General features: G+C 44.6%; 1 protein-coding gene across 2 annotated transcripts in view; it reads left to right on the top strand.

The window, feature by feature from the left end:
* CSPP1 (centrosome and spindle pole associated protein 1) overlaps window positions 1-14,914 on the top strand; it is a 165,122-nt gene extending 150,208 nt beyond the window's left edge. For both annotated transcript variants that reach the window (XM_067553656.1, XM_067553654.1), the window contains one exon: window positions 13,920-14,914. In XM_067553656.1, coding sequence (XP_067409757.1) covers window positions 13,920-14,146 — 227 coding nt within the window. In that variant the 3' untranslated portion in view covers window positions 14,147-14,914. The remainder of the gene's footprint in view (window positions 1-13,919) is intronic.
* The last annotated feature ends 946 nt before the right edge of the window (window positions 14,915-15,860 follow it).

Genomic DNA, 15,860 nt, shown 5'->3' with positions numbered 1-15,860 from the left:
TTGTTTCCCAGACTTCTTGCATTTGTATATAGGCACTTGAGATAACTAGCCGATTGCCCTACTTACAAGGGGTCAATGAGGTTTCAATAATATTGAGGTCATTTAGCTTCCTGAGTTCCATGACAGCGGGGTACAGCCTCTCTGAGCTCTGTGCCAGCCAAAGCAGAGTAGCAGCCTCGAACTCCGTTCTGATCAGAGTGGAGGAGCAGCCACCCCCAACCCCGCTGTGGCCGGGTGCCTGGCTGGGGAGGAGCAGTCCCGTGCCGGTGGGGGCCTGGAGCAGTCCCGGCCAATTCGCCAAAGTCCGCCTTCATTACTCTCAGTCCATGAGGGATGGGAAGAGACCGGGCCACACAGGGCATGCAGTGGTGGCTGCGCCAGGGTAGGCTTAGCTTCTTACTCAGGTAAGAGTAATTTATCATTATGTATCTTAGTGTTATTATTATTATCATCATATGTGTTTATAGGGGTTATACATGTTTATGGTTGGTGGGGGGCTGGAGAGGCACGTGTTTTACCTAGTGTTAACTAGTGGGTCTTTCACTCAAAAAGGTTGGGAACCACAGTTTAATTGGACCAACTTCTGTCGGTGAGAGAGACAATCTTTTGAGCTTCACAGAACTTTTCTTCAAGTCTGGGAAACTTACGCAGAGTATCACAGCTAAATACAAGATGAAACTGATTGTTTTGCATTAGTGGTTAAGACATATTTCAAGGGACCATTCAAGATGAAGTGGCCTTTTAACATCCCTCCAGTCATAGGGAAGGAAGGGAGGGGGTGTAAATAAAAGCGGCTGGATTGTTAGTGTGTTATAGCTTGTTGTAAAAGGCCATAAATCCAGTGTCTCTATTCAGTCCATGATTTTAGTCTAGGAAAGTTATGAATGTAAGCTTCCAGGCTCGTCTTTTGAAAGCACTGTGCAGGTTTCCTTTGAGGATGAGGACTGATAGGTCAGATATAGAGAGATTGCTCTGTGAAAAATGTTCAACCACCAGTGATGTGGTGTTTTTGTCTTTTATCATTTTTCTGTGTGAATTCATTCAAGAGCATACTGATTGTCTGGTTTTACCCACATAGTTGCTATTGGGGGATTTAGCTTACTGGGTGAGGTGCACCACATGTTATGATAGGTATGTGTATGACCTGGAAGGGTGTGTTGATCATTGTAGGAGTGGAGATATGTCTGCAGGTTTTGCATCTGTTCTGGCAGGATCTGGTGCCACTTTGAGTTGGTGTGTCATGGTTTGTGGGGAGCTTGCTTCTGATAATGAGCTTGGAGAGGTTGGGGGGTTGTTTGAAGGCCAGAATAGAGGTTCAGGAAAGATTTCTTTCAGGATGGGGTCCCCATCAAGTATGGGTTGTAATAGTTTGGTGATACTCCGTATGGATTCCAGTGTGGGGTAGTAGGTGACAACAAGGGGTGTGTGGTCAGAGGTTGTCCTTGTTTGGTGAAGGAGATTTTGAGCATGTTAAGGTATATGTCCCAGACGTTCTCTTCAAAGCATATTCTGTTGTATCTGAGTACCTGGCTGTAGATAATAGGTTTCTTGGTGTGTTTGGGATGGTTACTGGATCTGTGAAGTTAAGTGTGGTGATCCATGGGTTTTTTGTATATAGCTGTCTATAGGGCTTCATTGATGAGGCTGATCGTGGTGTCAAGGAAGGTGATGTTCGTATGGGAGTGTTCCAGAGAGAGTTTAATGGGCAGATAGTGGTTGTTGAAATTGCGGTGGAAATCTGTGAGGGAGTTTGTCTTTGTCCAGAGGATGAAAATATCATTGATGTATCTTAGGGTATATAATTAGTTCTGTGCTACATTTGTCCAGAAATTCTTCAGGGTGGCCCATGAAGAGGCTGGCATACTGGGGAGCCATCCTAGTACCCATGGCTGTTCGCATGGTGTGGACAAAGTGTTTGTTGATTAATTTAAAATTGTTACAGGTGAGGATGAAGATGGATGAATTTGGCAATGTGTCTGGGATGGATATTTGAGGGTTATCCCTTCTCTTGTAGATATTTGAGGCAGGCAGCTATGCCGACATTGTGAGGGATGTTTGTGTACAAGGAGGTAACATCCATGGTGGCAAGGATGGTATTCTGAGGGAGGTTGTTAATGTTGCTGAATTTCTTGAATAAGTTGGTTGTGTCCTGGAGGAAGCTGGCCCTTTGTGAGGTGAGTGGTTCCTGATACTCCTTCAGGAAGAGTGCCATGGCACATATGATGGCACTGTGTGTGTATCTTGGGAAGCATGCAGAAGGTCCCTGGGTTGGGTTTGTGCAGGATGAGTTTGTAGAGTTTCTCTTGGAGTTTTTTGGGGAATGATTTGATGATATTCTTAAATTCCTGGATAAATTGTGGTGTGGAGTCTTCTTTGAGTTCTTTATAGTAGGTTGGCTTCATTAACATAGTCCTCGTGGTTGAAGATTATGATGGCACCCTTTTTTTTGGTAGTTTGATCACTTTCTGGTGGTTAGATTTCAGGGACTGGATAGCTGTCCTCTCAGCTCTGGAAAGATTCTGATGGATGTGATGTTTGTTAAAGATTTCATGGTCAATTGTTTTCCTGAAGCAATCAATGTAGCGACAGTGTTGATGGGGATGTGGTAATTGTGAGTTGTGTCATTGTTGTGAAAGAATTCTTTGAGGCAGAGTTGGTGGAAGAAAGAAATCTTTCCTGAACCTCCTCTTTTGGCCTTCAAACAACCCCCTAACCTCTCCAAGCTCATCATCAGAAGCAAGGTCCCCACAGACCAGGACACACCAACTCAAAGTGGCAGCAGACCCTTCCAGAACACCAGAAGCAAAACCTGCAGCTATATTTCCACTGCTGCAATGATCAGCCCCTCCCACAACACACCTGTTGAGATCCTTGGGTTCTACACATGCCTATCACAACACCTTGTGTATCTCATCCAGTGCACTAAATCCCCCAATAGCAATTATGTTGATGAAACCAGACAATTGCTACACTCTTGAATGAACTCACATAGGAAAAGGATAAAAGACAAAAACACCACATCATAAACTCAGACTTTAAGGTCAGAAGTGACCATCATCGTCATCTAGTCTAGGCACATTGCAGGCCACAGAACCTCATTCATCCACTCCTGTAATAGACCCTTATTCTCTGACTGAGTCGCTGAAATCCTCAAATGAGGGTATAAAGACTTCAAGTTACAGAGAATTCACCATTTACACTAGTTTAAACTTGCAAGTGACCCATGCCCAATGCTACAGAGGAAGGTGGAAAACTCCCAGGGTCCCTGCCAATCTGACCCGCAGGAAAATTCCTTCCTGCCCTCAAATATGGTGATCAGTTAAACCCTGAGCATGTAGTCAAAACCCACCAGGCACATACCTGGGAGAGAATTCTCTTTAGTAGCTGAGAACCCTCCCCATCTAGTGTCCCATCTCTGGCTGTTGGGGATTTTTGCTAATGACAGTTGCTGATGGGCCATATGCCATTGTAGGCAGTCCCATCATACCATCCCCTCCATAAAGTTTTCAAGCTCAGTCTTGAAGCCAGTTAGGTTTTTTGCCCTCACTGCTCCCCTAGGAAGGCTGTTCCAGAACTTCACTTCTGATGGTTAGAAACCTTCACCTAATTTCGAGCCTAAACTTGTTGATGGCCAGTTTATATCCATTTGTTCTTGTGTCTTATATCCATTGGCACTTAACTTAAATAACTCCTCTTCCTCCACGGTATTTATTCCTCTGATGTATTTATAGAGAGTAATCATATCTCCCCATAGCCTTCTTTTGGTTAGGCTAAACAAGCAAAGCTCTTTGAATATCCTGTCATAAAGTAGGTTTTCCATTCGTCAGATCATCCTAGTAGGTGTTCTCTGCATCTGTTCCAGTTTGAATTCATCTTTCTTAAACATGGGAGACCAGACCTGCACACAATATTCCAGATGAGGTCTCACGAGTACCTTGTATAATGGTACTAACACTTCCTTGTTTCTAATGGAAATACCTGGCCTAATGCATCTTATGACTGCACTAGCCTTTTTCACAGCTGCACCATATTGACGGCTCATAGTCATCCTGTGATCAACCAATACACCCAGGTCTTTCTCCTCCTCTGTTGCTACCAACTGTAAAGTCCCCAGTTTATAACAAAAATTCTTGTTCTTTTTCGAGTGCTTGCTCCTGTCCATTCCCAATTTATGTCTGTGCGTGCGCCACATGCACCGGTGCCAGAAAACGTTTTCCCCTAGTGGAACTCGTACAAGTCGGCTCCAGCGCCCCCTGCAGTGGTGCGCACATGCGCCCACATATAGGTGCCGCCGGCTCCACCTCCCTCTCACTTTTTTCTTGCCGCCAATGATGCTGCTGGAATGTCTCTTGCCTTCACAAGTTTTTCTTCACTAAACCTAGTGGTTTATTCATTGTTCTAGTGTATTTAGTTAGTCGTTTGGTTACAGTTAGTTCTAGTTTGTTAGTTGTTCAAATCCCAAGGTGGGGGCATGCCCCATTCCCTGGGGTTTAAACCTTGCGCTTCGGGTAAGAAGCCTATGCCAAGGAGTGACCCTCATCAAAGTTGTCTAAAGTGCCTGGGGGAAGCTCATGCCCGCAAGAGGTGAAAGATCTGTAAAAGTTTTCGCTCACAGACTAAGAAAGACAAGGATATCCGTCTCAGGGCCATTCTGATGGAGTTGGCTCTTATACCTGTGTCGGAGCCTGGAAGGTTGGATTCGGCAGGCAGTGCCCCTCTGGTGCCTCTTACTCCTTTTGGCATAGATCTCCTTTCCCGGTTCTGAAGAAGAGGTCGAAGAAGACCCACGCAGAACAGGAATGCTCTCCTGTGGAGAAGGCTAAGAGGTACCAGGAAAGACCTGCATCAGGCTGCCAACCCTCTCTGCCTCAGAAGGGTCCATCGTCTCTGCGAGCGTCGACCCTGGCACCAGGTCCTCCACCAACTCCAGGTAGTGGTAGAGGCCCTCATCACCTAGTGGTGCCGTCGACTCTGGAGGCCTTCCAGGCGATGAAGACCTCCTGGCACTGCCAGTGCCACCAGACACCGAGGGACAGCAGGGAGCCGCACCGAGATTCAGCACCAGCACCAATGGGCAGTCTATCGAGGGACAGATCTGCTTGACAGTCCCCATCACTGCGGCACCATTCACCTGTGTGGAGGCGGTCCCTGGAGTCGAGACCACGCTTTCTGGGTCAGGATAGGTTTGAATATCTCTACACCCATCCCACGCCTGGATCCCTGATTGTCACAGCCACCAATGAAAGGGACAGACGGGAAAGTCAGCTCGATCCCTAAGCATAAGGACACAAAAAGACTCGACTTGTTTGATCGAAAAATTTATTCTATGGCCAGCCTGCAGCTACAAGTGGCAAACCAACAGGCTGCTGCTTGGAAGATATCACTTTAATATCTGGCAGTCGCTAGACAAGTTCATGGACTCATTGTCCCCCTCCTCCAAATAGGAGTTTGAGGTCATCTTGGAAGAGGAGAGATTGGTCGCCAGGGCATCTCTGCAAGCGGCTTCCAACACAGCGGACTCCGCAGCCAGGATGATGGCCTCGGCAATATCTATAAGTTGGGCATCATGACTGCAATCCTTGGGTCTCCAATCAGTCAGAGTTCCAACAGTCTATTCAGAACCTCCCCTTGAATGGCACCGCCCTCTTTGCCAAGCAGACAGACTCCAGGCTGCATGGCATGAAGGACTCAAGGGCTACTCTGATGTCCCTCAGCCTTTATACACCATCTTCTTTAAGGAGGCACTTCAAACCCCAGCATAAACAATGGTCTGGGGATCACTCCTGCAGAGACTCCTATAAGAAAAATAAAGGTTACAGAAGGCACCAGGGCCACTCGTCATCTGCTGGCCCTCGACTGGGTTCCAGCTGCCATAATTAGGGCGGAAGGCAGGCCTTATGAAGGTGTGCCCAAGAGCAACCTACCAGTTCTACCCATGGATCCAACCCCCTTTTGTTTCTTCTTGTTTAGCCCATTTTCTCCCAGTCTGCTCTACCGTAACATCTGACTGATGGGTGCTCAGCATGGTGGCTATTTGCTATACCCTCCAGTTTGCCTCACTTCTGCCTTCTCACCCACCTTCCTCGTCCCTCTTCAAGGACCTCTCTCATGAGCAACTTCTCGAGCAGGAGGTGCGAGCACTCTTGCAGGTGGGTGCAATGGAAGAGGTTCCCAGAGATGTACAGGGTCGAGGTTTTTACTCCCATTACTTCTTGATTTCAAAGGCAAAGGGAGGGCTGAGGCCTATTCTGGACTTAAGGTGCCTCAACAAGTACCTCAGAAAGCTGAAATTTCATATGGTCTCCCTAGCCACCATCATCCCCTCTCTGGATCCTGGTGACTAGCATGGTGCTCTCGATTTAAAGGATGTCTACTTTCACTTTGCAGTCTTCCCTGGTCACAAGAGGTTCCTGAGGTTTATGGTAAGAGACCACCATTATCAGTTCGCGGTGCTTCCTTTTGGCCTCTCAACTGCACCAAAGGTTTTCACCAAGTTCCTGTTGGTGGTAGCATCTTACCTCAGGAGGAGAGGTGTGCAGGCGTTCCCCTACTTGGACGACTGGCTCATCGGGGCAGGTCATGGTCTCAGGTTCAGGCCAGCATCACTATTGCCCAAAGCATTTGTCAGGCGCTAGGCCTCCTAATAAACTAACAAAAATCTATATTAGTCCCTGTGCAAAGAATAGAATATATTGGAGCAATGCTGGACTGGTCTAGGGCCAGAGCATTCCTTCCAGAGGAAAGATTCCTGGCAATGACAGATATTATAACCCGCATTTCGACTTACCCCCTCACAACAGCGAGGGTGTGCCTTAGCCTTCTGGGCCACATGGTGGCCTGCACCTCAGAACCCTCCAGATGTGGTTGGCATCAGTGTATTCTCCGGTCAGGTACCATCTGGGCAGGATACTTATGTTCCCTCCAAAAATACTTACCTCCCTGGTATGGTGGTTGAGTCCGGATCACATCCTCTCAGGAATGCCCTACAAAGTGCCCCAGCTGTCGGTAACATTGATTTCCAATGCCTCGGACCTGGGTTGGGGAGCTCACATAAGTGGGTCCCCAGCCCTGTGTGAAGAGCCCATGTGCTCTTGGGACTTTTGTATCAGTCACAATATTCACCCAATAGCACTTCATCTCCCAGGGGTCAACAGCTCTTTGGCAGACCATCTCAGAAGGTTCTTCTGCTCTCACCACGAATGGTCCTTCCATCTGGAGGTAACCACTCACATCTTCCAAAGGTGGGGAAATCCCCAAGTGGACCTCTTTGCCACCAGGGTCAACAGGAAGTGCTGTCGCTTCTATTCCCATCAGGGACTCGGTGCAGGCTCCATCACCGATGCTTTTCTCCTCTCCTATTTGGGGAGCCTCCTGTACACCTTCCAACCGATACCTTTGATCCACATAGTCCTCCTGAAAGTGGAGAGAGACAAGTCACAGATCATCCTTGTAGCACCAGCAAGGCCCTGACAGTATCGGTTTGGGATGCTTTTAGAGTTGGCGGGACCCAGGCATTGGACCCTGCCACTGCGACCGGACCTCCTGTCTCAAGATCAAGGTTGCCTGGTCCACCCAGAACTGACCTCCTTATAGCTGACGGCATGGATGCTCCATGGCTGAGTGAGGAGAAGCAAACATACTCAACCCAAGCTCAGCACATACTCTTGGAAAGCAGGAAGCCATCGACCCCAGATCGGCCTATAGGGCTAAGTGGAAGCGCTTCACCTGCTGGGAGACCGAATGTGGCTTGTCCCCAACAGAGGCATCGATTCCAACAATTTTGGAGTATCTGCTCCATTTGAAACAAAGGGGATAAGCCTTCTCATCCATCAAGGTCCATGTAGCAGCCATATCTGCTTTCCATCCTTTGGTAGAAGGTAGAACAGTCTTTTCACACAAAATGACGGTCAGATTCCTTAAGGGATTAGAAAGGCTTTTCCCACCAATAAGGGAGTCTTCTCCTGAGTGAGACTTCAACTTGGTCCTCTCCAGACTCACCGGACAACGCTTTGAACCCATGGCTTCATGCTCCCTTACGTACCTGTCCTGGAAGGTCTCCTTCCTGGTGGCTATTACGTCCACCAGGCAAGTTTTGGAGATCCAGGCATGAACATAAGAACTATCCTACACGGTGTTTTATAAGGACAAGGTCCAACTACACCCACACCCGGCCTTTTTGCCTAAGGTAGTCTCTCATTTTCACCTTAATCAGGACATTTTCCTACCTGTCTTTTGTCCCAAACCTCACAGCTCCAGTGAAGAGAGGCATCTGCATTCTCTTGATGTGAGATGGGCCCTGGCTTTTACCCAAACCTTTTTGTTGTGATGTTTGCAGACCAGATGAAGGGACTTCCAGTTTCCTAGCAGCGTATCTCAAAGTGGATCAAGGCCTGCATCCAAGCCTGTTATGAGCAGGCCAGGGTCGTGCCTCCAGTGTCTTTGACAGCCCACTCAACAAGAGTGCAGGCATCATCTGCGGCCTTCCAGGCACATGTCCCCATCCAGGCCATCTTCAGGGTAGCTACCGTGTCACCTTCGTGTCCCACTATGCCTTGATGCAGCAAGCTCAGGACGATGCTGGCTTCAGTAGAGTGGTGCTTCAAGTGTCATGTCCATGAACTCCAGCCTGCCTCCGGAGACACTGCTGGTAGTGGCGGCCCACCTTCTGGAGTCAAGGGGTTCTTATAGTCCGTTATCTTGATGACTGGCTGCTGGTAGCCCAACTGAGAAAGGAAGCTTGAGCATCGACCTCTATACTGCTCCTCTTCTCCCTGGGAGTAAGCGTAAACATCAAAAAATCGACTTTAGACCCCACTCAGTCCCTAGAATTCATTGGGGCACACATCAACACGATCTCAGCTTGCACCTACGTAACAGAAGACAGGTTCCATACCCTTCAGGAGCTGATTTCCAGGGTGCTCTCCAATCCTTCTGTCCTCGGCTAGGACTTGCCTTTCTATTCTTGGCCACATGGCAGCTTACACTAATACGACTGCTTTCGCTGCTTACAGCTGTGGCTCCAGAGAATCTATTTTTCCACACAATACTCTATCGACTTTCTATTCACTGTTTCCCATGAAGTTCTCTCCTCCCTCCAGTAGTGACGGATCTGAGTCAGGTTTGTACCAGGATACCATTCTTCCCGTCTTCCCCATTCACAAAATTCTCTCAGATGCATTGCTTATTGTATAGAGGGCTCATGTGGATGAGCACGATTTAAGGGATTTGGATTGCTTGAGAGTCCCGGATGCACATCAACATCCTGGAGCTTCAGGCTAGGAGGAGAGCATGTTGTGCATTTCTCCCAATCATTCCCATCATGTTGGACAATACCACCACCGTCTAGTCTATCAACAAGCAAGAGGGCACGAGGTCTCCTGCACTCTGCACAGAAACAATTCAGCTTTGGGATTGGTGCATTGCCCACAAGATCCTGTTGTCAGCAACATATCTTCTGAGGACTCAGAACGTAGGAAATTCATGACCAACCACGAGTGGGAGCGTCACGATGCTGTGGTCACCAGCGTTTTCAACCACTGAGTGACTCTGACCAGGGATCTTTTCGCCTCCCACACCAACAGCAAATGCATCCAGTAGTGCCTTTTCCCAGGTGATGCCCTAGTCCTGCGCTGGTCGGATCAGTTCAATTATGTCTTTCCCTCTCTGCTGCTTATGCCACGATTCCTGCACAAGGTCAGGTGTGGGAGAGTGATGGTCTTTCTGATAGCCCCATTCTGGCCTTGCCAGTTCTGGTTTCCCCTTCTGCATGTCAGCACGCTTCCCGCTTCCACTGCCATCTCTCCCGGAACTACTCACACAACAGGGTGGACGGATCTGGCATCCCAATCCCCAAACTCTTCACCTCTGTGCTTTGTTTTTGGATGGCCATCATCATTAGAGCAGGAATATTTGTTAGTAGTGCAGAATGTCTTCTCAGCTAGCAGAAAGTAGTCCACAAGGCGATCCTATGAGGCCAAGTGGAAGCATTTCACCTCTTGGGCCCAGCAGAAGGGTCTTGCCCCTGAGAACGTGGACATTTCTCTTCCTCTTCCTAAAGATGTCTGACCTCGCTCTCAACTCTGTCAAGGTCCACATGGCTGCTTTCAATGCCTTCAACCCTACGGTGGAGGGGCACTCTCTCTTTACTCACCCATTGACTTCCAGGTTTTGGAAGGGCCTCCTTTAGACCTTTCCTCCCGTTCAGCCCATTGCTTTCCAAGGGGACCTCCACCTTGTCCTCCCATTGCTGACGAGATCACCCTTTGAACCTCTGGCCTTGTACTCTTTCTGTCTCTCCTCTCCATGAGGGCCATCTTCCTGGATGCTATCACTTTCGCGAGATGGGTTAGCAAACCAGGGGCTATGATGGCGGACCCCCTGCTTTTACTACATTTCATAAAGACAAAGTTTCCCTATGCTTGCACCACAAGTTCCTTCCTAAAGTTGTCTCTCATTTACTTCTCAACCATCTATACACTTACCTTCTTTTTTTCTGAAGTTTCATGCCTCAGCAGAGGAATTTTGCCTTCACTCCCTCGACATCTGCAGGGCCCTAGCCTTCTACCTGCAGAGGACAAGACCCTTCAGGAAGTCCCCTAGACTGTCTCTGTAGCTGAACGTGTTAAGGGGCGAGTGATTTCCACTCAGAGGATTTCTAAGTGGGTGTCAAGGTGCATTACGCTTTGTTACCAGTTATCAGGGGTGTCTCCACCCCAAGGATACGGGCCCACTCTACATGAGCACAAGCATCCACTACAGCCGTGCTTCACGACATGCCTTTTACGGATATATGTAAGGTGGCTATATGGAGCTCGGTACATACCGTCTCTTCCCATTACACCTTGGTACAAGACTCTGCTATGGATGCCTCAGTCAGAGTGGCTGTTTCTGTTCCACAATTCCATCATCTTCCTCACACACTCCTCCCATCTAGGTACTTTTTGTTAATCACCCTGAGTGGAATACAATAGGGACCATCACTCGAAGAAGAGGAGGAAGTTACTTACCTGTAACTGGAGGGTCTTCGAGATGTGTGGTCCCTACCTGTATTCCAAACCCACCCTCCTTCCCCTCTGCTGCAGATCTCTGGTTTGTGGTGGTGAAGGAACTGAGGGTATGGTTGGTGTGTCTCTCCCCATCCTGTTTTTTGCCTCAGATGAAACCATCAGGCAGAGCAAGGGTGCATGCGCAGACCAATGGACACTGCTACTTTCAAAAGCTCCGGACGCATTGCACATACGTATATAACCTTCAGTGGAATACAGATAGGGGCCACACATTTTGAAGAGCCTCCAGTTACAGAAAAATAACCTCTTCTTACACCTACTATATGTGTAGGAAACTTGAGTATGTCATTATAGATGACATTCTTCCATTTGGTAAACGGTTAATTTAAAAAAATTATTTCCATAGATCTTCAATTACAGTTTCTAATAAGAAAGTTACACTGAAAGGGAAATGATAGTATGCTTATTGGTTAAGAAATCTCAAAGTAACCATATAGGATTTTCCATTTAAAATTCCTCCGTTGGCTAAAAAGAGAGACAAAACAAAACTCAGAAGGTTTATCTAGATAGCAGGGTCTATGCCATGTTGGTTCTTGTATGAATAAAGTGCATATGAACCATATATAAACTGAAATTAAGACATGGCGAATAAACCATTCACATTATTCCTACTCATAACATCCAGATACAATTAAAATCAGCTAAGTAGTTTGCTTTTTTTGTTTCAGTAAATGGTTTTTGAAGGGTAGATTTTTTTTCAGAATGATTTTAAAATTGGGTAAATAGGAATCTTTAATCACCATGTCTGGGGGCACAGAAGTGGGAAGCTTAGAATCTTCTGTTGCTGTTAAGTTAAAATCCATAAATTTAAAAAAAAAATTGAGCTGTTTGGAAATTCTCTAATATCATCCCCCCCCAAAAAAAAATTCATTCAGAATAAGATCTTTAAAATGATCAAGATTTGTCTCTGAATCTGCACTTGATAGTAAATACCTTCAGATATGTTAGCTTTGTGACTTAAATAAAATCTTTTAACTTTCATGTTTGTCAAAACAGAGACCCAGTTTAAAAACAAAATATGAATACCTCCTCACTCCTCAATTCCACATATTTAATCAAAAGAAGCACCAAACTGAGACACTTTAAATAACTTGAATTTAATTAGTATCCAGTTTCTGTAGTAAAGGAGGAAGAAATTTCACATTCAATAAATCCCTGATACCAGAAACCAGATCTGAGTTTGAACATCCTCCTTAATATCTAAAATTCTCAAAATAACCCATTCCTCTGCTGCTTCTTACTTTTCTAATGATACTGAGCAAAACCCACACTCCTGTAAACTAGTGTTTAATTCTTCCACTGATTGTATTCCGTTTGAAGGGAGGTATGTGGGAACAGAAACAAATCTGCATTTTGGAAAATGCCCTGAGATTAGTTCACAAAGAAAAATACGTGGCACATTTTTTAAAAAGTGAAAATGCTGCTCATCATGAGTGGGTGAGGGAATGGATTTGAGTGCATTTTGACATTGGCTGTTATGTCTGGCCTTTATCAAAGCAAATGGGAGTGTGCTTGCTGCATTCCAAGTGTTTTAATGTTGTCCTTGATCTTGTATGTTATAAACATCTATACAGAAAACAGGTACAGTAATAAATGTTTAATTAGCATGGACATTTTCCAATTGAAGTTCTGTAATAGATGCATGTTTTTTATCTTATTTAACATTTTGAATTATTTTTGGCCTGCGTCCTTGAGAATGCTGGATTTTCTATGAATTAATTTAGCAGTTTAAGTAAACTGTGAAGACAGAGCACATAGAAAGCATCTCTAGATTATTTGTTTGAGAATATTCTGGATTTTCAGTTTGGGGTATACGTATGTACACACACACATTTTAAAATAAAGCTTTTTCACATTAATACCACCAGTTATAAATCCTTATACTTAAATGAAGTGTATGCTTTTTTCCCCACGTATTGATAGCAATGTGCTCCTTGTACCAGATTGTAAGGAACAAATCTCTGTGGGAGAGGGAAGCATATGATTTGAACTAATAAAATGTTGCAAGTCCAATTTAAATATATAAAATATTGTGTTAGCCAGTTAGGGAGGTGATGTATAGACATATCTTCTGCATGCAGGGAAGTTACACCCACTCTGCATCAGGTCTGAAATATTTTACATATTTTTATATTATATTATTTATATTAATATATATTTATATTATATTTTATATAATATATTTTATATTATATATTTATAGAATAGTCTATATATTATATTATATAATATATTTATAGTCTATATTATTTTATATATTATATATAAATATATTTTATTTATTTATTACCCCTGGGCTGAAAAGAGGTGTGTGTATATATAGGGAAAAGAAGATAGTGTTTGGCAACAGGTTGTGGTTTTTATAACCTTGGAATGCTCCTTTTTTGTATCAGACTCATTGACTGACTTTTCAATGGGGTGTTTGACCCCAGTCTACAAAAGCAGGCTCACTGTCAGAGAGCAAGAACAGTGCTCAAGGTCAGCTATCAGGTATGGAGGAGGGCTTGTGTATTTGCAACCTCAGTTCCTTTCAGTGAAAGTGGGTGTTTTATGAGGCAGCAACTGCTCAAAAAATCCATGGGACATTGGAAAGCATCATGACCAAAACCGGACTTTCAGTATCTTCGTATCTGCTGAACTGTTAACTGAATATAAATGTGGCCTGTTCCTTTACAGACTTGCTTCATTTGAGGCATGTTATTGGTAAGTATTTGAGTGATAACAGGTCTCTCTCCTTTATATCATTAAATATTTAGAAAGAATAAACATTAAATGTAACAAGAAGGTGGCATTGTGGTGATAGGATTATCTTAAAGAGGAAACTATAAGCCTATTTCTCTTCCTCCTCCACAGGTGGTGATATTTCCCTGGGAGATGCTGATGACATCTTGAAGCAGTTTCCATCTAAAGATGGCAGAAGGCCGACCTCTGTTGACACAGTAGCAACAGACTCCTGGCTGCGACCTGGAACATCAGAGACCCTGAAAAGATTTATGGCTGGGCAGTCAAATCAGGCTAAACTTCCTTCTGAAAACACATTACCCTTTAGTTGGCAGGGCCTGTCAACTGCACATGGTTGAATAAATCTATTCTGAAACCGGCTGTGCCTTTAATCATAGAAAGAATGTTAATCACTACTGCACTTTTTACATGTTCATTTTGTTTTCTTGTGAGAATAGTCTTATATATAAATATTGTGAGCTATATTTATAGATTTTTTTAAAATGAAATGTTAAAGAAGCAAAAGATGTAAAATGATTTCTTTAAAAGAGAAAACAGACTGTGTTACAGGATATTTTATCATACTAAACTGGAGGTTTTTTGCACTCTTTCTATAAGTTAAACTGGTCAGCATGTTACTTGTATTTCTAGTTTTAGATTTGACTCTTGTGTGAACGTAGTATTTGATAAAAGAGAACGTTTAACATCCAAACTAAATCTAGAATGACTCTGCCAACATAATAGCATAGAAGGCAAAGCTGTATTCCTTTTGCTCTTTTGTACGTCAAATACTTCACCTGATTTTTACCTCAGTGCAGCAGTAGCTATTTAAAAACAGTGATAAGGGGTTGTTGTTATATTCTGTATTTGTCCAGTATTCATGAGCTACTGTTATAGGATCTACACCAACAAAAGATTTATGTAAACAATTGACCATTGCTGTTCCACTTACTAACATTTTGCTTTCTTTCACCAATCAGTTGTGTGCTAAAATTCTAATTATACCTTTTGCATCTTACCTTTTTGTCGATAATGCAGATACTGTTATGAGTGAATATTATTAATATTTAATTTATGGTCATGATTTAAAACTGTTGATGAAAATAAATTATATTTTATTACCGAAATTTAAAGCTTTCTCCACATTTTGTGGAAATTTAGGTGAGAAATTTTAAAGGCTCCACTTCTATAGGTACATTAGCTTTTGCCTGTAGAATAAAGGAGGTCCAAGATCATGATAGGTATGCACGTGCTGCGTTCACAATTGCTGGAGATTTTTCCCTCAGTGGTGTCCGTCAGGCCATTTCTGTCACCGTCTGGTGCCATACACTCATGCTATCCAATATAAGGGGCTCAGCTAGCTCCATACCTTCTCAGTTCCTTCTTGCCGGCTAAGTCCGAGAGAGGGGCAGGAAGATGGGTTGTGGAATGGACATGAGAAACATCTTGAAGAACAACAGTTACAGAAAGGTTAGTAACCATTTTTTCTTCAAGTGCTTGCTCATGTCCATTCCATGTTAGGTGACTCCCAAATGATACCTTAGAGGTGGGCTTGGAGGTCATACACATAAGGATTGCAACACTGCTTTATCAAACCCGGCATCATTTCTGGCCTGCTGGGTGATGGCATAGTGATACGAAAAAGTATGCACTGATGACCAGGTTGCCGGTCTGCAAGTATTTTGGATTGGGACCTGGGCCAGAAATGCCACTGAGGAAGCTTGAGCTCTTGTCGAGTGGGTGGTCAAGATGGCAGAAGGTGGGGCATCTGCTTGCTCACAGCATGTGCAAATGCAGGAAGTGATACAGGATGAAATTCTTTGGGCCAAAACTGGCAGGTCTCTCATCCTGTCTGTTATTGCCACAAAGAGCTGTGTGGACTTACAGAACAGTTTGGTCCTTTTTATATAGAAGGCCAGGGCATGCCTAATGTCCAACGTGTGGAGACACTGCACCTCCCTATTCTTTTGCAGTTTCGGGAAGATTACTGGCAGAAAGGTAGCCTGATTACTATGAAACTGCAAAATCATCTTTGGGAGGAACGCGGGATGGGGACGAAGTTGAAACTCGTCC

The sequence above is a fragment of the Emydura macquarii genome, unplaced genomic scaffold (assembly GCF_026122565.2).
Source record: "Emydura macquarii macquarii isolate MOO-44397 ecotype Brisbane River unplaced genomic scaffold, CSIRO-AGI_Emac_v2 contig_1477, whole genome shotgun sequence".
Lineage (NCBI taxonomy): Eukaryota > Metazoa > Chordata > Testudines > Chelidae > Emydura > Emydura macquarii.
The sequence above is the reverse complement of the archived record's forward strand: the minus strand, read 5'-3'. Positions and strand labels throughout refer to the sequence as shown.